This window comes from Carcharodon carcharias, chromosome 16 (assembly GCF_017639515.1).
Source record: "Carcharodon carcharias isolate sCarCar2 chromosome 16, sCarCar2.pri, whole genome shotgun sequence".
NCBI lineage: Eukaryota > Metazoa > Chordata > Chondrichthyes > Lamniformes > Lamnidae > Carcharodon > Carcharodon carcharias.
The window spans coordinates 8,538,062-8,564,004 of NC_054482.1; the positions used below are offsets into that span (position 1 = coordinate 8,538,062).

The 25,943-nt window shown below is 40.8% G+C and overlaps 1 protein-coding gene across 2 annotated transcripts in view; it reads right to left on the minus strand.

Moving 5' to 3' along the window:
• Window positions 1–321: 321 nt before the first annotated feature.
• gpsm2 (G protein signaling modulator 2) overlaps window positions 322–25,943 on the minus strand; it is an 83,635-nt gene continuing 58,013 nt past the window's right edge. For both annotated transcript variants that reach the window (XM_041208832.1, XM_041208833.1), the window contains exons 11-15: window positions 25,299–25,369; window positions 17,933–18,121; window positions 14,909–15,065; window positions 11,705–11,910; window positions 322–2,111 (exon numbers count right to left, since the gene is read on the minus strand). In XM_041208832.1, coding sequence (XP_041064766.1) covers window positions 1,935–2,111; window positions 11,705–11,910; window positions 14,909–15,065; window positions 17,933–18,121; window positions 25,299–25,369 — 800 coding nt within the window. In that variant the 3' untranslated portion in view covers window positions 322–1,934. The remainder of the gene's footprint in view (window positions 2,112–11,704; window positions 11,911–14,908; window positions 15,066–17,932; window positions 18,122–25,298; window positions 25,370–25,943) is intronic.

Genomic DNA, 25,943 nt, shown 5'->3' on the forward strand with positions numbered 1-25,943 from the left:
CTCCACAACAACCAATTAATTGAGGGCATGAGAAGCCAATGACAGTGATTTTCTGGGCCCACCCACACCCAAGCTCACCAACCACCACCCCCCCATGAGTGATTATAGAAGAGGCAGAGGGCAAATTTTCAAAGCTTAGGATCCCACCTGCCTTTTACCCAATTTCTCAACCTGCCATGCTTTCTGGAACAATGTGTAGATATACCGCTAGCTTTCCATTCCTGTTCTCCCTTTTAAAAATCCTGCTCCTAACTTGTATTTTCTGTACACAGTCCAAAATATTATATTAAAATACTCACAACAATCTTTCATATTTTCTTCACTGAAAACATACTAAGTAATTTTATTGTTTATCCAATTCCTTAAACAGGTGTGACAGAATTCAAATTTGGAGGCAGCATACTTTAATATTACATGTGTAATAAAAATACATTATGAAGTCATGATTCCACAACACACATCATTGCAAAAAAACACGACTGATATCTAGTAGTTGCACTAAAAGACAATAGTGATCAACACTTAAGAAAAATTAACCTGTAGTCCTTGCCTACCCAAAAATATAAAAAATGTAATGAAGTACTCAATTCTACCATTAATTCAGTGTTTTATATTGACCAATAATGAATAGAACACATTGCTCCTTTTGCCGAGCTGCCTGGAATCCTTTTATCAAAAACAAAAATCAAACTATACAATGCCTGTCTATCTCACTTCAGTAGTTTGATGAAATAAGACATTGACATGCCAAGATTGAGGTATTGTCATAAAAGCTATGAAGATTTTAAAAATAAATTTTGTTATTAGGAAACATTACTAACCCCAAAATTGCATTTCTAACTTCGAGATAAAAGTAAAGTAAAAGTAAACCAAAATGTGAAATGCTGTATAGCTGTAGTAGGAAAACAATTCTTCAACATGCCTAGTTATATTGCTTTTTATCTTGAGATCTGAATTTGAAAAATAAGTCCTGTTAAATTATGCAGAATAGTCAAGTTTTTCCACAAGATTGAGAAATATTTTTGTTTAATCCTTTTACAACTGTACTATAGAAAATATGTACATATCTTTTTACCTTAGGGAAAGACAGAACGAATGACTTGAAAATAGATTTGGAGCCTTAAACGTAAATATGAAAACTCAAAAAACTGACCCCAACCACAAAAACAAATATATGTAAAACAAGTTATAAATGTTCAGTACTGGATTTGCAAACAAGAAGTAAAAGCATTTTTTTACAGCAGCAGTTACAAAAAAAAATCCACAAATTATATCTACTTTGAAAACCTCTTCATTAAACTGCAAGAGAGAAAATCAACACAAGACTGGCAATAGAATACATTAATAAGGTTACAAGTATTTTTTACATCAGAAAGTAGTTCTGTTATAAATACCAATGATTTCATGTAGTAATTAAATGTCAAAAATTAGCTAAAACTAAAAGCCCGAAATGGGTAATGCTCATCTTTCAAATTGTTTTTTTTTAAATGAAGGCAGTTGCAATTTTTTGCTGCTTACAGAAATCTAAATATTTGGTAAAAATGAATTTAGCTGTCAATATTTGTTGATCTAACATGTAAAAAAAAATCAGGATGATCCTTCACCTGTAACGATCATCATTAGATCGGTGATAAAAGAAAGTTCTCAGTTTAAAAAATATAGACCATTGGCATATCCTTTGACCAGTTTATATATGAATTGATTGACATTGTTCCCATTTTACTACTTTTCCAAATCATTCAAATTCCTTTAAAATTTGGAACTGAACAATGAAAAAACTTAAGAGCAATGTACGCTTGTGGACAAGAGAACCTTAGAAGACAAGACTGTCTTCATTCCAAATTGCAGTGTGAATTTTACCAAATCCAAGCCATTAATTTCAATTTCCCTGGAATAATTAGTTTTTAAATTATAAGTAAACATGTTTATTCAGTTCAATGGGAGAGGTCCCTCTTTTGTTCCTTCACATTTGAGGGAAGTGCGACGCGTTGTTCATTCATCCGTTTGGCCTGAGATCGCAGGATTAGGCTGAAGAAATCTTCATCAGGAACAGTAATACATTTACGTACAGGCTGTGGTGGTGCACATCTCTGATCATCTAGCCTGGAACCCTGAAAAAAATACAAGCGATTAAAGATACTAAAATTTTTTTTTTAATGTTATTTGAAGAAACTAAAAATTTAAGTCACTTACAATGAAGGATGTTCTACTCTGAAGTTTGTTATTTAAACCACTTGTTGAGCAAAGCTAACATTACAGAATATTTTTGTTTGAAATTAAAAACCCATAATATGAATTTTAGCACAGCTTCATATTGTTACATTTTTCAATTTTTTTTAAAGCAGCGGATCAAATCAAAATATTGACAAACGTCTGTTGCAAGTCAGGGGAAAAAGAATAAATATAAGTCGGCAAAATAATGTGAACTTACACACAATTGCAACTACAAATCAAGGAGTGATGCCACAGGATAATTAGATTTCTGTTTGGTGGGTATTATCATTGTCTTTTTTTCCTCTCTCAGCTCGGGAAAGAAATAGTGATCTAATAACTTGCAGGCATGCTAAGTTTTAAATAAGTTTTATTTCTGGCAGGTTTAGATTGTAATCCAATAAATAAGAGGCAAGGCAGGACACCTCAGTCTCGGTGAACACCAGGAAAACATCCCATGTCCTGGACAACCACATTAGCAGAAAGTTTCAGCTGGAGGATCTTAAGCAGCAGCTGGCATCATTGCAGTGCATCCACATGGATGACAGCTACATGGGTAGCAAATTTCTGGAAGTGGTCATCCCACAGCTCAAGGGTGTGCAGGTAGAGAGGGAACTGCTGACTGCCAGACAGTCAAGGATGATTTGGCAGGTAATACCCAGGGGACATATAAAAAGGAAAGAGAGTAGCTTATGTGAATGTTGGTCCCTTGGAGGACGAGACTGGGGAGTTAATAGTGGGGAACGCAGAAATGGCAATGACGCTTAATCAATATTTTGCCTCAGTTTTCACAGTGGAGGACACTAGTACCACCCCAATAGTAACAGGCAGTGCAGAGGATATAGAGAAGGAGGACTTAGAACAATCATCAACACTAGAGAAAAAGTACTGAGCAAACTATTGGGATTAAAGGGTGACAAGTCCCCAGGACTTGATGGCCTACATCCCAGGGTCTTAAAGGAAGTGGCAGTGGAGATAGTGGATGCATTGGCTATAATATTCCAAAATTCCCTGGATTCTGGAAATAGGGAAGTATTGTTGCAACTGTACAAGGCATTGGTGAGACCGCACCTGGAGTACTGTGCACAGTTTTGCTCCCCTTACTTGAGTAAGGATGTAATTGCACTGGAGGCGGTTCAGAGGAGGTTCACTAGATTGATTCCAGAGATGCGGGGCTTGTCTTATGAGGAGAGATTGAGCAGTTTAGGCCTATACTCGCTAGAGTTTAGAAAGGTGAGAGGAGATCTAATTGAGGTATATAAGATGCTAAAGGGGATAGACAAAGTAGACGTGGAGTGGATGTTTCCCCTTCTGGGGCATTCTAGAATGGGAGGCCATAGTTTTAGGCTAGGGGGTAGTAGATTTAAATCAGAGATTAGGAGGAATTACTTTTCTCAAAAGGGTCGTGAATCTGAGGAATTCACTACTTCAGAGTGCAGTGGATGCCGGGACACTGAATAAATTTAAGGAGATAGACAGATTTTTAATTAGTAATGGGTTGAAAGGTTATGGGGAGAGGGTGGGAAATTGGAGTTGAGGCCGAAATGAGATCAGCCATGATCGTAATGAATGGTGGCAGGGCAGGCTCAAGGGGCTGAATTGCCTATTCCAGCTCCTAGTTATCATGTTCTTATGGCACCTGCACTTCATCCTCACCAAAACTGAATATCATTTAGAGAGCATCGGAACATAGGAGCAGTGGACAGCGATTCAGCCTCAAGCCTGCTCCACCATTCAAGTACATCATGGCTGATTGTCTACCTCAATGCCATTTTTCCACACTATCTCATATCCCTTGATGTCATTAGTATTAAGAAATCTATCTCTGACTTGAACATACTCAGTGACTGAACTTCCACAGCCTTCTGGGGTAGAGAATTCCAAAGATTCATGACCCTCAGAGTGAGGAAATGTCTCATCTCCAACCAGGGGAAACATCCTTTCTGCATCTGCCAGATCCAGCCTCTTAAGAATTTTGTAAGTTTCAATGAGATCACCTCATTCTTCTAAACTCAAGAGAATACAGGTCCAGTTTCCTCAATCTCTCCTCGAAGGACAGTCTCGCCATCCCAGGAATCAGTCTGGTGAACCTCTGCTGCACTCCTAAGGCAAGTATACCCTTCCTTGGAGACCAGTACTGTACAGAATACTCCAGCCAGGTGCAATCTAACCAAAGGTTCTAAACAATTCAAGCTAGACATCTTCACTGCTGTACTCAAAATCCTCTGGCGGCAAAGGCCAACACACCAATGCCTTCCTAATTGCTTGCTGCACCTGCATGTTAGCTTTCAGTGACTCATGAACAAGGACACCCAGGTACCTTTGAACATAACACTTCCCAATCTCTCACTATTTAAGAAATACTCTGCACCTCCATTCCTCCTACCAAAGTGGATAACCTCACATTTATCCACATTATAGTTCTTCTGCTTACCCACTCACTAAGCCTGTACAACTTCCCTTGAAGCTTCTTTGCAACCTCTTCACAACACACATTCCCACCTAGTTTTGTATCACCTACAATTTGGAAATATTACATTTGGTCCCCACATCCAAATCATTGATACAGAATGTGAACAGCTGGGTTCAAGTACTGATCTTTGAGCCTGCCAACCTGAGAATCACCTGTTTATTCCTACACTCTGTTTTCTATCTGGAAATTTGATGATTCCTCTGGAGAATACAATCAGAACCAAGGCTATAGCACCATGAGTAGCTTAGCTGTGCAGGGTGGTGGTGTGGGAAGAAGAGAGAGGAGGAAGGTGAGGAAAGCAATAGTGATCAGAGATTCAATAGTTAGGGAAGTAGACAGGTGATTCTGTGGCCACAGATGACATTCCAGGAGCGTACATTGTCTCCCTGGTGCCAGGGAAAGAATGTCACCAAATGGCTACAGAACATTCTCCGAGGGGAAAGGAATCCAGAGGTCATGGTCCATATAGGTAGAAAGAGGGATGATGTCTTGGAAGTAATTTTAGGGCGTTAGGGTCTCAACAGCTAGTAATCTTTGGATTACTCTCAGTGCCATGTGCTGAGTACGGAATTAGGAGCACACTGCAGCTGAAGACAGTGTGGCTAGAGAGATGGAGGAGAAGGGAGAGCTTTAGATTCCTGGGGCATTGGGAATGGTTCTGGGGGTGGTGGTTGCACCTCAGCAGAATTGGGATATTATGGTAGGAAGTTTTGCTTGAGACGTTGGAGAGGAGCTAGCTCCTCCAGCTTGACAGGGGCATGGGAACCTGAGCATAGATTCAGACGGGAGAGAAGTGAAGCTGGAAATGAAAAATTAGTAACCAAATATGGAAAGTCAAGGAAACAAAAACTAGAATATAGATAATAAAGGAGTTGTTCGGTGATTAGTTATATAATTCAACGCAATCGGCTTAATTGCCTTATTCACTAGACTAAGGGCACAGGTAGACACGCAGTAGATAATGGCAGAAATGTAGCTTAAAGAAGGACAGGAATGGCAGCTCAACATTCCTGTTTCCAGACAGATAGGAGAGGAGGAATTAAACAAAATCAGCTGTGAGGAGTAATGATGTGCCAGAAGGATCATCATATGAGGCCAGATGGTTGAACTGCCCGGAGTGTACTATAGACCCCCAAAAAAATAGTCAGAGGGAAATAAGAGGAGCAAATATGTAGGCAAATTGCTGAGACATACAGAAACAATACAGCAGTAATTGGGGGTTTCAATTAGCTAGTACTAACTGGGATAAAATCAGTGTAAAAGGGCACTAAATTCTTATAATTCATTTGGAAAAACTTTTTTTTAGCCACTACATAGCAAGCCCAATAAGAGAAAAGGCAGTTCTGGATTTAGTTTTTGGGAATAAGGCTAGACAAATGTAAAGGGCATCAATGGCAGCATCATAATTCAAATAGATTTATATGGAGAAGGATAAAGATGGACTAAGAATAAATAAAATAAAAATGTTAAATTGGGGAAAAGGCCAATTTTACTAAATTGAGTTGTGAATTGGCAAAAAAAAAGTGAACCAGAAACAGCTACTTGAAAGTAAATCAGTGTCGGAGCTGTGGGAAGCATTCAGGCAGGAGATAAAGGGTTCAAGACAAATATTCCCACAAAGAGAAAGATTGGGACTCCCAAATATTGATCCCACACAATCCCCCCAACATCTACCCCCAGCCAGATGTCAGGGTATGCAGAGTAAGATAAGGCAAAAAGAAACTAATGTGTCAGATGCCAAAAGCTCAATATTGTAGAAAGCCTACAAGTATAGAAAGTGCAGGAGTGACATTTAAGAAAGCAAAGAGGGCATAAAAAATATTGGCATGTAGAATCAAGGAAAACTCAAAGACGTTTTATAAATCCATAAAAAGCAAAAGGATAAGTAAGTTAAGATTAGGGTCAATTAGAAACCAAAAGGGTAACTTGTGTGTAGAGGCACAAGAGGTTGGTATGGTTCTTAATAATGAAAATTACCTCCGTTCTCAGAGGGGCGGGGGGGGGCGAAGCAGGCATTGTTTACTCTTTTATAACTACAATGAGGGAAGGAATATCAAGGTGTTTCATTCTTGAAAGTGGATAAAATCAGCAGGCCTAGATAAAATGCATCTCAAGCTGTGAAAAGCAGCAAGGGAAGAATAGCAGTGGCTCTGACCATCATTTTCCAGTCCTCTCTGGAATGGCATGATGCCAAAGAACTGGAGAGCTGCTAACTCAGTTTAAAAATAGAGGAAGGGACAGCCTGAGTAATTACAGGTCAGTCATTCTAACCTCAATAGTAGGCAATTTGTCATTTAGAAAGGCACAGATCAATCAAGGTCGATCATCATGAATTTGTTAAAAAAAGGTCCCTTCTGACTCTCCTGATTCAATTTCTTTGAGGTGGTAACACAGGTACATGGTAAGAGGGGTTGATGAGGGTAGCATATTTAATATAGTCTACATGTATGTTAGCAAAGTTTTTGACAAGGTCCCACACGACAGACTGGTCAGAAATGTAAAAGCTCATGGGATGCATGGTAAAGTGTCAATTTGGTTCCAAAATTTGCTCAGTGGCAGAGAGCAAAGGGTGATGGTCGACAGGCGTTTGTGTGTCTGAAAGGCTGTTTCCAGTGGGATTCTGCAGGGCTCAGTACTATGGATCCCTTACTGTTCATGGTATACATCAATGATTTAGACTTAAATGGGACCATGATTAAGAAGTTTTCAGATGGTATGAAAATTGGCCATGTGGTTGAAGTGAGAAAGAAAGCTGTAGATTGCAGGAAAATATTAATTAACTGGTCAAGTGGGAAGTAAAATGGCAAACTGAATTCAATCTGGAGAAGTGAGATGCAATGCATTTAGGCAGGGGAGGGCAAACAAGGTAAGGGAACACACAATGTATGTAGGACACGGAGAAGTGTGAAGAAACAGGATCCTTGGAATGCAAGTCCACAGATCCCTGAAGATAGCAGGCCAGATAGATGAGGTGGTGAAGAAAGGAGTATAGGGTAAATTCCTTTTAATTTTCCCTTGCCCAGTATAAGAGCAGGGAGATTAGCTGTAGTCTAACAAATGTTTTATATGGTTCCAGCATAGAGTACTGTATATAATAATCCTGGTCACCGCTTTGCAGGTAAAACATGATTGCACTAGAAAGGGCAGAGGAGATTTACAAAATTGTCACTGATGGAGAATTTTAGCTATGACCAAAGATTGGATAGGCCAGGCTCATTTTCTCTGGAACAGAGGGGGCTGAGGGGCAATTTAATTGAGGTATATAAAATTATGAGGAGCCTAGATAGAGTGAATTGGAAGGACCTATTTCCATTACAAAGACATCAGTAACCAGCAGCATAGATTTAAAGTAATTGCTCTAACGATTAAGCAGAATTGGCGTAAATACTTTCTAACCAGAAGGTGATGGGGGTCTGGAACACACTGCCTGAAAGAGGCAGAAACACTCACTGCATTTTAAAAATGCTTAGATATACAACTGAAATGCCATAACCTACAAGGCTACAGCCCAAGAGCTGGAAGGTGGGATTAGACTGTAACATTTTGAGGCTGGCACAGACACAATGGACTGAATGGCTAAATTTTGATATATTTCTAAATGTTCCAAAGAAGGCAAATCTTCAGGTGTTAGTTATTTTCTCTAGAACCAAACAGTACATGCTAAACAGGTTTTGCAAGTACTACCAGTCAGAATGCTTACATACGGGATGTGGACGTCACTGGCTAGGTCAGCATTTATTGCCCATCCCTAACTGCCCTTGAGAAGGTGGCGGCGAGCTGCCTTCTTGAACCGCTGCAGTCCATGTGGTGTAGGTACACCCACAGTGCAGTTAGAGCAGGAGTTCCAGGATTTTGATATGGTGACAGTGAAGGAACAGCAATATATTTCCAATTCAGGGTAGTGAGTGGCTTAGAGGGGAACTTCCGGGTGGTGATGTTCCAATGGAACTCCTGCCCTTGTCCTTCCAGATGATAGTGGACGTGGGTTTGGAAGGTGCTGTCTAAGGAGCCTTGGTGAGTTCCTGTAGTGCATCTCATAGATGGTAGACACCGCTGCCACTGTGCACCAGTGGAGAAGGGAATGAATGTTTGTGGATGGGGTGCCAATCAAGCAGGCTGCTTTGTCCTGGATGGTGTCAAGCTTTTTGAGTGTTGTTGGAGCTGCACTCATCCAGATAAGTGGAGAGTATTTCATCATATCCTTAACTTGTGTCCTGTAGATGGTGGACAGGCTTTGGAGAGTCAGGAAGAGAACTACTCGCCGGAGGATTCCTAGTCTCTGACCTGCTCTTGTAGCCACAGTATTTATATGGTTAGTCCAGCTCAGTTTCTGGTCCATGATAACCTCCACGATGTTGATATTGGGGGATTCAGCAATGGTAATGCCAAGAGGCAATGGTTAGATTCTCTCTTGTTGGAAATAGTGTTGCCTGGCACTTGTATTGCATGAATGTTACTTGCCAGTTGTCAGCCTGGATATTGTCCAGGTCTTGCTGCATTTGGACATGGACTGCTTCAGTATTGGAGGAGTCGCAAATGGTGCTGAACATTGTGCATCATTCAGCAAACATCCCCACTTCTGACCTTATGATAGAAGGAAGATCATTGATGAAGCAGCTGAAGATGGTTGGGCCTAGGACATGAATAGGAGATATGAAGTATCTTCTATTTAAGGAGATATTTCATAAAACTGAGCAAAGATACATTCCAGTGAGAAAGAAAGACTCTAGCAGAAGAATGCACCATCCGTGGCTAACAAAGGAAGTTAAAGGTAGTACGAAATTGAAAAAACAGTTCTGTGAAAATTAGTGGTGGAAAATTGGAAAGGAGTTGAAAACCAGTAAATAATGACTAACAAAAAAAGGGAGTAGTTATAGTATGAGAGAAAACTAGCTAGAAATATAAAAACAGATGGTAAGAGTTTCTACAAGTACTTAAAATGGAAAAAAGTAATCAAAGGGAGCATTTGTCCTCTAGAGAGTGAGGATGGGGAATTAATAATGGAAAATGAGGAAACTGTGGGAGTATGAACAAATATTTTGTGTCTGTCTTCTGTGACAGCACAAATAACATCCCAGAAATACATGTAAATCAAGAGGTGAAAGGGAAAAAGGAACTCAAAACAATTACAATCACCAGGGAAAAGGTACTGAGAAAACTATTAGAACTAAAGTCTAACAAGCCCCCGGGGCCTGATGATCAGCATCCTAGAGTCTTCAAAGAAGTGGCTGCAGAGACAGTAGATGTATTGGCTGTAATTTTCCAGTATTACCTAGATCTGGAAAGGTCAGATTGGATTGGAAAATAGTGAATATAACTCCTCTATTCAAGAAAAGGAGGGTGACAGGAAACTACATGCTAGTCACCCTCACATCTGACAAAGGGAAAATGCTAGAATCTATTACTAAGCATGTTATGGAAGGGCAATTAGAAAATCTTAATGAAATCAAGCAGAGTCAACGGTTTTGTGGAAGGGAAATTGTGCTTGACTAATTTCTTCGAGTTCTTTGAGGAAGTAACAAGCAACACGGGTAAAGGGGAACCTATAGATGTGGTGTACATCGATTTCCAAAAGGCATTTGATAAGGTGCCAAATCAAAGGTTACTTCACAAGGTAAGAGCTCATGATGTATGGGGTAACATATTAGCATAGATAGAGGAATGGTTAGCTAACAGGAAGCATAGGGCAGGGATAAGTGGGTCATTTTTAGGTTGGCAAGTGAAGTGCCAAAGGGATCAGAGCCAGGGCTCAATTCCTTACAATCTATATCAACAACTTGGAAAATTTGGTTGCCAAATTTGTTGATGACACAAAGATAGGAAAGTAGGTTCTGAAGAGGACATAAGTGGTCCGCAAAGGGATAAAGATAGATGAAGTAAGCACGAATTTTGGCAGTTGGAGTACAAACGTAGGAAAATGTGAACTTGTCCACTTTGGCAAGAAGAACAGTAAAGCAATATATTATTTGAATGGAGAGATTTTGCAGAACTCTAAAGTACAGAGGGATCTGTTTGTCCTGGTACACAAATCACAAAAACTTGGTATGCAGGTACCGCAAGTGATTAGGAAGATAAATGAAATGTTGGCACTTATTGTAAGGGGAAGAGAGTTTAAAAGTAGGGAAGTTCTATTACAGTCGTACCAACCAGTCGTTGGTGAGACCACATCTAGAGTACTGTGTACAGTTTTGGTATCCTTACTTAGGGCATATATAATTGCATTAGAAGCAGTTCAAAGTTTAGAACGTTCAGTCAACTGATTTCTGGGATGAATGAGCTATCTTATGAGGAAAGGTTGAGCAGGTTGGGCCTAGACCCATTGGAGTTTAGAAGAATAAGAGGGGATCTTATTAAAACATAAGATCCTCAGGGACTTGACAGGGTCGATGCAGAGAGGATAATGTTTCCCTCTGTGGGAGATACTAGAACTCAAGGACACAGTTTAAAAATTAGGGGTCTCCCATTTAAGATGGACACGAGGAGAAATGCAGTGGAGGCAGGGTTGTTGAAAATTTTTAAGACCAAGATAGATAGATTCTTGATTAACAAGGAGTCACAGCTTAGAGAGGGTAGACAGGAAAGTAAAGTTGAGGCCACACTCACACCAACCATTTCATCAAATAACGCAACAGAGTCACTGGGCCAAATGGCCTACTCCAGCTCCTAATTCGTATGCTCATATGTAAACAGGCCATGTAAGTATTTATTCTCCATATGATCTGCAGTCCTAATCTGATGTACCCATTATATTCCTTTATTCCCCTATTTCTTCAACTACCTATCTAACTTATTTTAAAACGCGGACGTGATCTCTGCTTCATCACCAACTCTAGTAGTGCAGTCGTGTCTCTCAATCCTCAGTGTTTTCTTGCTCTGGGTCCTAAATCACTTCCACTTAGTGTCTCATTTTACTATATCTGTTGACAGCTGTTGCAACAGAGTAGAATTTCACATTCAGAAACTTCACGTATTTTAAAAAATGAAGTTAATAAAGATGCAAGTTATAAAAATTTGACTTACCTGACATTTTACTAGCATATCAAAGAAAGAATCGTCTGGCTCCTTGCTGCCACCACTGGTGATCAGGTGACTAAGAATAGAGTGGCTATTATGCTGGTTAAGCCGCAAGCCTGGAAGATTACTAATGCTTGCACGCTGATCATCTAATCGACGGCTCTGAGAACTTGCAAGCAGATCCAAAAACTCATCTGTCTGTGGTGAGGCTACTGAAGTAGGAATGGGAAAACATATTGAAGATGTAATTATTTTAAACACAAAAACTACAAACTACACTCTTTTCCCATGTCAGGTTTGAAATTAGGTTATAGAGCCAGTCACCTTGACCTATTATGTAGCAACAGTATTGTTACAGAACAAATCTGAACTGCAGTAAAGCAAGACAGCTTTTATCAAGTAATCCCCATTTAGAAGTGCTTTCTAAATTCAGGGAAAATATTAACTTAATTTAATGTTATAGTAAACTCAAGACCATTTTGAAAAGACACCAATCTAATAAGCGAATCAACATCCTTCCATCTATGCAAGGTGATGAACATGCAGCAAAGCCGTTGAGGATGAGATAGTTTCATATGGTGCACCTTCACTGATGGCTGAAAAGACCAATCCGTGAGAGGCAAGTTCTGCTACAAGTTCCAAGCAGAAGGTGGTTATCAGGTGTCCTCGTGGGTTATTGCCTTTAGTGTTGGGGCTTGTTGCCAAGCTGCTGTCGCCACTGATCGCATGGTGGCACATGCCAGCCCACAGGTGATGTTGCTATTTCCCTCTTGTCATTGGCTAGTATCTCCCAGGTGTGAAAATCAACATTTAGGGCCTTCATGTCACATTTGCAAACATCAATGACGTGGAGCTTTGGGTGTCCTGCTGGTCTTCTGGCTCCGGTTACCTCGCCACACAGAAAATCTTTGAGAATGTGTCAGTCTTTCATCTTGCAATAGTGCCCACTCCAGCAAAGACACCTCCACTTGATGAGCATTAGCATACTTGGGAGATGTGTCCTTGAGAGGACTGTTGCATTTATGATTTGGTCCTTCCATAAGATGTAAAGATTACACTGCAAACAACGAAGATGAAAATTGTTAGGCTTCTTTTATTGTTAGCTGCAAAGGTGCTGAGAACACAGGCCTCATAAACTAGCATCTTGTCCTCATCTTGTTTTTCCATGCAAGATTCAGGAGCTGGTCACAGTGGTAGCTTCTTTCCTGTGCATGTGTCAAGTTCTGCATCACCATGGACCCAAGGTAACAGAATTTGCCAACCACTTCCAGCAGGGTGTTGTTTAATGTGATCAAGGATGGAGATGTGACATGCTGTCCCATAACACTTATTGTGAGAACACAAGTTACAGGCATGGGAGAAATAATCCAATAGTCTTTGTAGCTGAGCTCATGCAAGTGGCTAGCACAGCATCGTAAGAATAGAGGAGTTCTCTGATCACGACATGCTGTATTTTTGTCTTCACTTTCACTCTGGACAGAATGTAGAGCTTGCTGTCTGACCCTAGTATCTAGGTAAACTTCCATAAGTGCAGGAAAGGCAACGGTCAGGAGCACGGAGAAGAAAATACCAAAATAAGGTGGAAGCACATGCACAGCCCTGTTTCACTCCATTTCTTGCCCTGAGATGCTGGAAGTGATGCCATCAAACTGTACCATACAGTTTTTGCTGTCATGAAAGGAGAGATGAGACTGAGGTGCTTTGGTGGACAGCCAGCTTTCTCCAAAATCTTGTAGAGTCCTGTCCTGCTGATAGTGTTGAATGCTTTAATGAGTTCTACAAAAGCAAGATAAAGAGGTACATCCTGTTCCTTGCACTTCGCTTGCAACTGGCGTATAGAGAAGATCATGTCCGCTGTAGATCTGCCAGCATGGAAACCACATTGTGCTTCTGGATACATTTGGACTACAAATTTAAGCATGACGCTAGCAAAGGCCTTCCCAATTAGATGCCTCTGTAGTTTCTGAAGTTTCCTTTGTCACCTTTGTTTTGTATAACATGATGATTTTTGCATCAAATATGTCCTGTGGAACAGATCCTCCCCTCCAACAAGGAAGGAGGAAGTCATGAAGTTGTTGCAGGAGATGGGACATTCCATGCTATAGCAGTCTAACTAGAATTCCATCCCTGCTGGATGCCTTTCTGTTTGCTAAGCAAACAATGGCCTTTCAGGCTCCAATGGCCTTTCAGGCTCAAATGATGAAGTTGAGTTACTTACGTGAGCTTGAAAAGGTCACAGGTCTAATAAGAATATCACTTATCAAGATCGGTGAAAATCTAATAAGTGGACATTAACTGTTTTTCGATCAAGTTCCTTCAACATGAAAACACACCATTTTTAAAAGGTCTTTCAACCAAGCTATGATAAACACAGAAGAATAGTTTGTTTGCATGGTGGAGTGTGCATGTTCCCTCTCTGTAGGGACCCACTGCACTTTGAAGTCCAAAGAACTTTGGTGTAGGTTGGTAACAGAAAGTCCTGGGACTAAAGTATGCATGGGAGTTCTGCTGGAGGTTGGCCTTCAAAACCACAGGTTACTAGCATTGAGGACTGGATGTTCTGCTGTTTGCGCTAATGGCAATAGGCCAATTGCTCAATGATGGAAGTAAGTAGCTCAAGGTTAAAGACATGTAGCACCACTTTATGCATCAGCTTACACTCATGCAGTCACTGAAGCTTTGGACTTTGTGAAATCCTGACTAATCAAAAAACATAGCACTCTTCTGCTGAAGTAACGTCAGCTACTGGCAGTGCCATTCCTACTCTGGAATTTGACTGCAGATCAGTTTGCAGCATCTTACAACTCCTAACATAGTCTCCACAGTGAATCTGTGCATTCAAATAACATTGTTAGGTAATGCCACACATGACTATTATTATGGGTGGGAGTGCAAAGTCTGTTAGATTCGAATGAAGATGGAGTCCAACTTGTTCGACATCCCTCTATTCTTTGCCTCTTTCCTTCAAGCAGTATAAATAGAGGGATTCTGTAATGACACACATTCTGCTAAGGAATAGCTTGTTAGCAAGACTGGTTCCAGCAAAAAGTACTAGAAACCCCATTTAGCCAAAGAACTGGCCAAAAATGTGAGCAAAATAAAAGTAAAAATGCCTATAAGAAATTTAAACTAAAGGGTATATGATATGATATATGGGTGCAATAGAGAATGTAATTCCTACTTAGTCAGGAAAATTCAAAAAATACTTACCTAATGTATTAGGTGGGGTTGATGAGACTGGTGCAGCCCTTGTCAGCCTATTCTGACTCTTTGTGAATGAGCATCGTTGATCATCCATCCGATTGCTCTGGAACCGACTCAACAAGTCAAAAAATCCTTCATCTCCCAGCATACTGGAATTGATTCTCTGAAAACAAATATTGTAAATTGTATTTAAAATAATCACTGCATTTAGAAAGTTCTACATGACAGTTATCCACAATCTATTATATACACATCAGGGAAAATATATTCCAACATTTTTAAAAAAATCTTCAAAGCTGATCACAGTTCCACGCTTCCATCTCCATTGGATTCACCCATGGCTCAGACCAGTCACAGAATTGGAGTCTTTGGAGAAAAAGATTTTTAAGATACAGCATTGCTGTAGGTCTAATTAAAAAAAATCAGAAGCAGAACAAGTCATTTCACTTCTTTACAATTAAAGATGACATTATTGAATGACAAGCTATCAATGGGTCATTTTTTTAATTAATTTGTTGGATGTGGACATTACTGGCTAGGCCAGCATTTATTGCCCATCTCTAACTGCCCTACCAAATTGGAGGATGTTTTAAAATCCTTCAACTTTTATTCCATCCCGAGATCCAACAAAATATTGGAGAGAACCAAATTTAATAGGAGAATCCAGCTACCCGGAGAACCTGTCAATTCCTTCATAAACGATCTCTACAGGCTGACAGAACGATGTGAATATGGCAATTTAAAGTCTAAGCTCATCAGAGATTCAACACCCAACATGATTCTATCTCCTACAAGCTAAGAATGATCTTACCCTAGACAAAGTAATGCAGCTAATTAGACTTTGAGTTATATGAACAACACAGGACCATTTTAAGGAGAGAGAACACTACTTGGGGTGGAAACCAACCCTCAGTCCAGCTTGCCCAGCAGAGCGACTTTGCCATCGCTGGTTGTGAAGCGCCCTCATCAGGAAAAATCAGAATCCTGCGAGCACTGCCCAATGCTTCCATTACAACCGACAGTGACACTGCTAAATTGTGCAAGTCAAAACCCCAACACAACAGACATCCCAAAGGTAATCCACGAGAACAAGACTGAAAACCAAGGTAGCACACAGCTATGCTTCTTGGGTGAGATCAAGGAATGTGTTTCCTCATTTTGGAATGCTGAAATCCTGGTAAATGCTCATCTAACATATTGTAAGTTAGATTCAGGTACCAGCATAACAGTCCTGTCAGGTGGGGGACCATGACTCCAAGGCCTTTGGATTCGAATGACGGACACTCCTCTTTATGGAGCAGGGGCAGTCTGACTCCTGGTCATTGGGATGATCCTTGAATTACCAAGGTATGGCAACAAACAATCTTTAGAGCTGATGTATGTTGTCCAAAACCAGCCTGATTTATTTGTATAACCAAGTACCTATGTATTATGTACTAAAATAAAAGCAAAATACTGCACATGCTGTAAATCTGAAATAAAAACACCCAAAAGCATTCTCCCAGTTCCTCTGCCTCCATCACATCTATTCTGATTCTCAAACCTCCACAATAACACTTCAAATATGTCCTCCTTTTCCCTCAACTGAGGATTCCCACACCCCCAGCCATGGTTGATAGGACTCTGAACCGTGTCTGACCCATTTCCTACATTTCTGATCTCTCTTCCCTTCCCTTCCCGAACTGCTATCGTGTTCCCCTTGTCCTCACTTTCTACCCCACCAGCCTCCACATTCAATGGATCATCCTCCATCATTTCTGCCATGTCCAGTACGACACTACACCAAACAAATCTTTCCTCCCCTCCCCTGTCAGCAGTCCAAAGGTATTGTTTCCTCCACAACACCTGGTCCACTTCTCAATCACTCCCAACACCTCGTCCCCCTCCCATACAATTGCAGGAGTTGTAACACCTGCCCTTTTACCTCCTCTCTCATTGTCCAAGACATCAAATACTCCTTCCAGGTGAAGCAGCAATTTACTTGTACTTCTTTCAATTTAATATACCGTATTCACTGCTCACAATGCAGTCTGCTCTACACAAGTCAGACCACTTTGCAGAACACCTCCACTCAGCACACCACCGCCCACTCCCACCCCAACCCAGCGTAGCCTTGAGCTTCTGGTTGCTTGCCATTTTAATTCACCACCTCGCTCTCGCCCCCACATTTCTGTCCTCAACCTGCTGCAATGTATCAGTGAAACTCAATGCCAGCTCAAGGGACAGCTGATTAGGGCACTTTACCGCCTTCTGGACTCAGCATTGAGTTCAAATATTTCAGACCATGGACTCTATCCACCATTTTAATTGTTTTTTTTGCCATGTGCTGGTCTTAATTTTGTTTTTTCATGCTTCTACTTTCAGACACAGATGTTCATTATCCTGCTATTCACACTCACTCTGCACAAATGCTTTGTTTCTTTATTGCAACCTTACCACTCCCTTTGCGTTTTGCTCTGTGACATGTGTGTTATTTCTCTTCTTCCCTCTACCCTTTAGCTCTTCCTACCCACCCCTCAACAGCATAAAACCCATCACATTTCTATCTTCCTTCCGAAGAAGAGTCACATTCAACTGGAAACGTTAACTCTGTTTCTCTCTCCACAGAAACTGCCAGACCTGCTGAGTATTTCCAGCACCTTTTATATCAGTTTATCGGTATCCATTTAAACCTTGTTAGCTTCCAAGCACATCCATTTATTACATGAATGGCCCTTCAGGAGAACACATCATTTAGTTCTGTAGGAACATATTTATTACAAGCAAAGCCACTTTAATATGTTCCATTGAGGTACATTTTTTGTTTGCTTTTCCTCATGAATGACTCCTCTATTGACTTTTCCCATCCTAAGGAGAGGCCATGCAGCCAAGATTTGGAAATGGGGAGGTAGAAGGGAAGCAAAACACATGAGTTGGGCAATTTGTTCCATTCTATATTTGGATTCATGATTGTCTTAAAGGGTTTGGTGTGTTATGTATCATTTATCAAACAAGATGTAAACAACGAAGAAGTATTGTAACAAAGCTTACCTTTTGTGGAATGTGGACTCTAGCATCATTTATGACCACAGAATTACTGGTATCCTTAAGAACTTTTGCAGATGAATTGTTACTTTTATGCTTTTTGCCCCTGAATCGATTTACAAACAGCAACTTGGCTGATGGCTTCCAAAGTGCAGGTTTCTGTTTCACAAGAACATCACTGTTCCAGTTTTGAACCTGAGCAAAACAAATAACTTCAACAATAAAATTCCTCAAAAATATAGCTGCTGAATATTTGATGAGCGCTGGAATGGGGGGCTGGTGGGAGGGGACCAAGTAACAGCTTGAATTGAAGAGGAGCTTATCCTGTCCACCACCACCTCAGCCTCTCCAGAAGGATTAGAAGAAAGATGGCAAAACAGAGATTGCCTTCACTAAGAGGCAATATTCTGCATTTTGCAAGTTAACTTGCAGCCTCATACAGACAGACAACCAGGGGAGACTCACTTGATGCATTTGAAAGTCCTATCTTCAATTATGACACTGCACTGACATGAGTATACTTTCCAATCTTAAGTGATTATCTCAGCAATTGAATACATCTGGCATGTTTAATATCAGTAGTAGTGACCTAGGGAAGCTGCAGTCAAGTATTCGCCATCTCATTTGTTCTGATCATGCCAGTTTCCACACTAGTGCTACCAAAATGTCTTCCTTTTTCCTCAATGTAGAATTCCTCTCCTCCATAGTTGACAGGGTCCTTGACCATGTTCATTTCATTTTACACTTCTGCTTTCACCTTTTCCCCTCCCCCCAGAACTGCAATAGGGTTCCTTTTCCAGCTCAACAGCCCATTCAGCAGATCATCCCCCAACAAACACATTTTGTCCACTCTTCAATCATTCCCAACACCCGCTTCCCTTCCTGCAGCACCTTCCTGTGTAAGCACAGGAGATAGAACACCTATCCTTTCACTTCTTCCCTTCCACAATCACTTCTTCCAGACGAAACAGCGATTTACATGTACTTATGCCATTTAGTATACTGCATTCCCTGCTCATGATGTGGTCTCCACGACAGTGGGTGATTACTTTGCTGAACACCTCAATCCAGTCCGCAAGCATGACCCCAAATTTCTGTCATTTGAATTCGAATTCTGTCTCACTTCCACTCCGAACTCTCTGGGTCCTCAACCTCCCACAGTGTTCCAATGAAGCCCAACAGAAGATGCAGGAAGTAAAGAACATTGGGCTAGAAATTCTTCATCGCCCATTTTTGGGCAGAGGGTCACAATTAGCAATCTGCCAGTGCCAGCAGGCAATGGAAGCAGGCAGCACACAAATGTCATTTACCTGATTGCAGCATTGGTCCAAGCCTGGCTCATGCTGCTAGTTGCCTGGGCACTCAAAGGGGCCAAGTAGTCTGCACTGATCTCAACATGCAGCCAATCACTGGTAAAGGCCTGCAGTATTTTGACAGTTAAGGAAAACATTTCTGCTCCTTATGGGTCCATATCAGAGTGCCAGAAAACATGGGCACAACATTCACGATGCAAGCTTCATCCATGTGTTACTTTAAATTGCAATCAGAGTCCCAACTATGTCATTAGAACTGAAAAAGCCCGACCAGTGGTTTCAAGCAAGTACTTCCGCTATCTAGCGTACACCTCTGTGAAAGTTACAGGGAACGAACCACTGGGATTAATGAGGTAGGTTAAGGTTCCAGACTACAAAAGAAAATCAGCCTGAGATGTTACCAAATAGATCTATACTGGATGAGCCACTTTAGATGGTATTTTTCAACAAGGAGACTCAAAGTCTGCAGTCGCAGAACTGCAGTCTGTAGTTCTGGGGGAGGTGGGACCAGTACAAACTAGACGGGTTACACCTGGGCAGGACCGGGACTCATGTCCTTGGGGGGAATATTTGCTAGAGTGGTTGGGGAGGGTTTAAACCAAAAATGGCAGGGGGATGGGAACTTAAGCAAGGAGTCAGAGGAGGGGGAATCAAGGACAAGTGCAAAAGACAGAAAGGGGGAATAAGAAAAGCGATAGGCAGAGAAATCAAGGACAAGAATCAAACAGGGCCTCAGTGAAAAATAGTGGGAACAGGACAAGTAATGTTAAAAAGACAAGCCTTAAGGCTTTGTGCCTTAACGTGAGGAGCATTCGCAATAAAGTGGATGAATTAACTGTGCAAATAGATGTAAACAGGTATGATACAGTCAGGATTACAAAGACATGGCTGCAGGGTGACCAGGAATTGGAACTGAACATCCAGGAGTATTCAGTATTTAGGAAGGACAGACAAAAAGGAAAAGGCGATGGAGTTGCATTGCCAGTTAAAGAGGAAATTAACACAATAATGAGGAAAGACATTAGCTCCGACGATGTGGAATCTGTATGGGTAGAGCTGAAAAACACTAAGGGGCAAAAGACGTTAGTGGGGGTTGTATATAGACCCCCAAACTGTAGTGGTGATGTTGGGAATGGCATTAAGCAGGAAATTAGAGACGCATGCAATAAAGGAACATCTGTAATTATGGATGACTTTAATCTGCATATAGATTGGGCAAATCAAATTAGTAACAATATCGTAGAGGAAGAATTTCTGGAGTGTATACATGGTTTTCTGGACCAATAAGTTGAGGAACCAACTAGAGAACAGGCCATCCTAGACTGGGTATTGTGTAATGAGAAAGGAATAATTGGCAATCTAGTTGTGCGAGGCCCGTTGGGGATGAGTGACCATAATATGATAGAATTATTCATTCAAGATGGAGAGTGATGTAGCTGATTCTAAGACTAGGGTCCTGAATCTTAAAGGAAACTATGATAGTATGAGACAAGTTGGCTATGATGGATTGAGAAACATTACTTAAAGGGATGACGGTGGATAGGCAATGGCAAACGTTCAAATAGAACATGAGTGAACTGCAACAATTGTTTATTCCTGTTGAGAATGTAACTAGTAGAGTTGATGAGGGGGAGCCAGTTGATGTGGTTTATTTGGACTTTCAGAAGGCTTTCGACAAAGTCCCACATAAGAGATTAGCGTGTAAGATTAAAGCACATGGGATTGGGGGTAGTGTATTGAGATGGATAGAAAACTGGTTGGCAGACAGGAAACAAAGAGTAGGAATAAAAGGGTCTTTTTCTGAATGGCAGGCAGTGACTAGTGGTGCACCACTGGGATCAGTGCTGGGACCCCAGCTATTCACAATATATATTAATGATTTAGATGAGGGAGCTAATAGTATTATCTCCAAATTTGCAGATGACACAAAGCTGGGTGGGAGGGTGAGCTGTGAGGAGGATGCAGAGATGCTTCAGGGTGATTTGGACAAGCTGAGTGAGTAGGCAAATGCACGGCAGATACAATAAAATGTGGATAAATGTGAAATTATCCACTTTGGTAGCAAAAACAGGAAGGCAGATTATTATCTGACTGGCTAGGAATTGAGACGGGGGAATGTGCAATGAGACCTGGGTGTCCTCATACACCAATTGCTGAAGGTAAGCAAGCAGGTGCAGCAGGCGGTAAAGAAGGCAAATGACATGTTGGCCTTCATAGCCAGAGGACTCGAGTACAGGAGTAGGGATGTCTTGCTGCAATTATACAGGGCCTTGGTGAGACCATACATGGAACATTGTGTGTAGTTTTGGTCTCCTTATCTGAGGAAGGATGTTCTTGCTATAGAGGGAGTGCAGCGAAGGTTTACCAGACTGATTCCTGGGATGGCGGGACTGACATATGAGGAGAGATTGAGTCAGTTAGGATTATATTCGCTGGAGTTCAGAAGAATGAGTGGGGGTCTCATAGAAACTTATAAAATTCTAACATGACTAGACAGGGTAGATGCAGGAAGGACATTTCCAATGGTGGAGGCGTCCGGAACCAGGGGTCACAGTCTGAGGATACAGGGTAGACCATTTAGGATTGAGGAGGAGAAGAAATTTCTTCATCCAGAGAGTGGAGAGCCTGTGGAATTCGCTACCACAGAAAGTAGTTGAGGCCAAAACATTGTATATTTTCAAGAAGGAGTTAGATATAGCTCTTGGGGCGAAAGGATCAAAAGGATGTGGGGAGAAAGCAGGAGCAGGCTATTGAGTTGGATGATCAGCTATGATCATAATGAATGGCAGAGCAGGCCTACTCCTGCTCCTATTTTCTATGTTTCTATGATTCACCAAATGTAGGATGTCTCCAGTCAGAAAAATTCAGTCACGCCCAAAAGCGTGAACTGGTTCAAGCAACCCGCTATACTAAGAATGACATTCAGCCAGCCCGACCCGCGTTGCTTTTTAGACACAAGTCTGTGTAGGGTTGAGAAATCAGGTGCCCCCAGCGCTTCTTAAAAGCCAGCCAGCAACTACAAAAGGGCACTTGTACTGTCGCTGCAGACTATTGAAACATTCTCAAAGCAGTAAATGACTGCAATAGTTCCAAATATGGCACACAGGTCAAAGTATTTGCCTCAACTACTTCCTAAGGTAGTGAGTTCCACATTCTCACCAGTTGCTAGGTGAACAAATTTCTTGCGAATTCCCCATATGATTTCTTGGTGACTGTCCTATATTCGTGACCTATAGTTTTAGTCTTCCCCTCAAGTGAAAACACTCTCTCCATGTCTACTTTATCAAGACTTTTCATATTTTTAAAGGCCTCTATTAATCACTCAACCTTTCTTTCTCTCTTGAAAAGAGACCCAGACTGTTCATCCTTTTCCGATAAGTAGAACCTCAGAGTTTTGGTATCATTGTTGTAAATCTGTTTTGCACTCTCTCCAGCGCCTCCAGATCATTTTTATAATATGGCAACCAGGATCATGCATCCAAGGCATTTAGCATAACAAGTTTAGCATAACTTCTCCACTCTTCAATTCCATCCCTTGATAAATAAACCCTAGTGTTTGGGGTTTGTCCTCTTCCAGTAGTGGATGAACAGTTTCTACACTGCCATCCCAACCAGCTATTGTCTCACACTGAACCAGGGTGTTTGCAACCTGGGTATCCTATTTTACCCTAAGCTGGGCTTCTGACCTAATATCCCCTTCAACTTATTGCTCTCTCATCTCTCATGAGAACCTCATCCATGTGTTTGTTACCTCCACACCTAGCTTTAATGAAATGTCACCATGACCAGAAACCATAATTCTGTTTCTCTCTACAGATACTGTCTGCCCTGCTGAGAATTTCCAGAAGTTCCTGGTTTTATATCCGTGGTGCTTGGTTTGCCTTTTTTTAAAAAAAAAAAATAGCTTTATTAACCTATGTTGCTCCTTTTCCTGGTTTGTGTACTTTTATTCAGGTATCTTTGCTCCTCTACTCTATTTAGATTCTTTTTTTTGAAGTAATTTGTGACATCCTTTTTTTTTTGCCAAAGTATAACACCTCACACTTGTGTTAAAATTAATTTTCCAACCATATGCATATTTTGCAATTTAATGATCTATGTCAGTGTTTATGCTCCACACAAGCCTCCTCTCACCTCTCCGACACTATCAACATACCTTTCTATTCTTTTCTTCCCCCATATACTTATCTAGCTGTGCCTTAAATGTATCTATGCTATTTGCCTCAACTACTCTGTGGTAGATTATTCCAAATGTGTACCATCTTTTGGGGAAAGGGGTTTCACCTGAATTCCCTTTTGGATTTAATAGTGACCATGTCATATTTATGATCCGTAGTTTTTGAATCCCCTACAAGTGGAAATATCTTCTCTATTTCTATCCTATCAAGCCCGTTCATAGTTTTAAAAACCGCGATCAGATCACCTCTCAGCTTTTTAGAAAGAGATCCCCAGCCTGGTTAGCCTGTCCTGATAAATGATAACCTCTCCACTCTGGCATCAATCTCGTAAATCTTTTTTGCACCTTCTCTAATGCCTCTATATCCTTTTTAAATTATAGCGATCAGAACTCTGCATGGTACTCCAAGTGTGGTCCAACCTAGGTTCTATACAATTTTAACAAAGTTTTTCGATTCTATCCCTCTAGAAATAAATCCAAGTGCCTAGTTGGCCTTTTTCTTTTTACATATTTAAACAAACAGTCATATTAACCTGCATCACTACATTTAGTAATTTATCTGTACTCTTGGATCCGCTTGCTTCTCTATCCCATTTAGACTTATTACCCAAGCAATACGTGGTCTCACTCTAATCAAAATGCACCACGTCACAATTAATTTACCAATTATACATCCATTCTGCACTTTTAATGGTTGTGACATTTCACCACAATCGTCCTTTGTATTAACTACAGCCCCTAATTTGGTGTCTACCACAGATTTAGAAATTGTACTTCCAATTTCCAAGTCTAAATTTCATTAATGTAAATTTTGAACAATGATAGTACCATCACTGATCCAGCTTTCTATCCATTACCAGTCTGAGTAGCTGCTGTTAATTTCTACTGTTTTGTAGACAGAGTGCTATCTGTTTTGCTATATGTCGCGACTCCACATACTCTGACCTTCGTCATGAGCCTTCTGAGCAGTTGCTTATCAAAGGTCTTTTGAAAATCCAAACATATAACTGCAGCATTACGCTAGTCTATTCTCTGTTACTTATAAAGAAATCAGATAGGTTGGTCAACCATGATCTTCTCTATTGAAACCTGTGGTGACTACATTGTCTTCTGAAAATTACAATGAATCCAGATAGATTCACAGTGTACTAATAGAATTTCTACTGTTATGCTGGTCAGCCCTTTTTTTTTTAACCAATGTTTGGAGTTTATACTCTTCCAGTAGTGGATGAACAGTTGCCACACTGCCACCCCAACCAGCTATTGTCTCACACTGAACCAGGGTGTTTGCAACCTGGGTATCCTATTTTACCCTAAGCTGGGCTTCTGACCTGATATCCCCTCCAACTTATTGCCCCTGCCTCAGCCCATCTCTCCTGAAAACCTCATCCATGTGTTTGTTACCTCCATAGTTAGTTATTCCAATGCCCTTCTGGCTGACATCCCATCCTCCAACCTCCATTGAGCTCATCTAAAACTCAGCTGCCCATATCCTAACTCTCACCAAATCCCATTCACACCAATCACAGGCCTACATTGGCTCCCAGTCCACCAACATCTCAAATTTAAAATTCTCACCCTTGTGTTCAAATCCCTCCCCAGCTTTGCCCCTCTCCATGTCTATAACCATCTCCAGCCCTACATCCTCAGAATTCCTTCAAATCTGCCACTTGTGCATCCCAATTTCCTTCCAGTGACAGTCATACCTTAGCTGATTGGGCCCCAAGCTGTCGATTTCCCTCCTTAAACCTCCAAATTTCTCTAGCCTCCTTTAAGATACTCCTGGCAACAGTTACTCCTTGGTCATCTGTCCCAAAGTCTCCTTCTTTGAGTCTCAGTATAAGTTGCTAAAATATTTGCTAGAAAAATTAAATGTCAGTACCTTATCTGGCGTTAGCTTCATTAGTTCCATTTTTTCCATACTTTGTCGGCGCCCTAATCTTGGTCGAGCACCTAAAATAATAAGAGTATTTTTGCTGCTGCCTTCAATCTTGATTTTTAATTACAGTGGAAGTACTAACTGCAATAACCACCCAACATAGCCTCTCATCTCCTTTTTCACCCCAGCAAAAACCTTGGAGAATTTTCTATCTATTGGGGAAAAAGCATGTCTCAAAATGTTATTACTCCACTTATTTATATGACGTCTCTCTTAACTGGAAACTATGATTGTTTACATTATTTAGTCAAAGTGTAAAGACTGATCTTATGATCCCTTACAAAAGTGTGTCTAGGGAGTGGCTTTTGCCATTGCCCATAAAGTAGCCAAAGCTCTTGTAGTTCAATTAACTGCTTTTTTTAAAATTAAACACATTGCCTAAACTTCATGGCTGACCGGCCTAAAGAGTCCTTTGTGTATATACTTGCAAAAAAATTGTGCACAGCTGAAATTAAAATCCTGGTAATAATTGCATACAAGTTTCCATGGCATTATTCTGATCCTACTGTAAAATATAAAACACTAATATGTTAAAAGAAAATTACACAAATTACTTGTATGAACTGTGACCCTATTTCATAGGGCAAT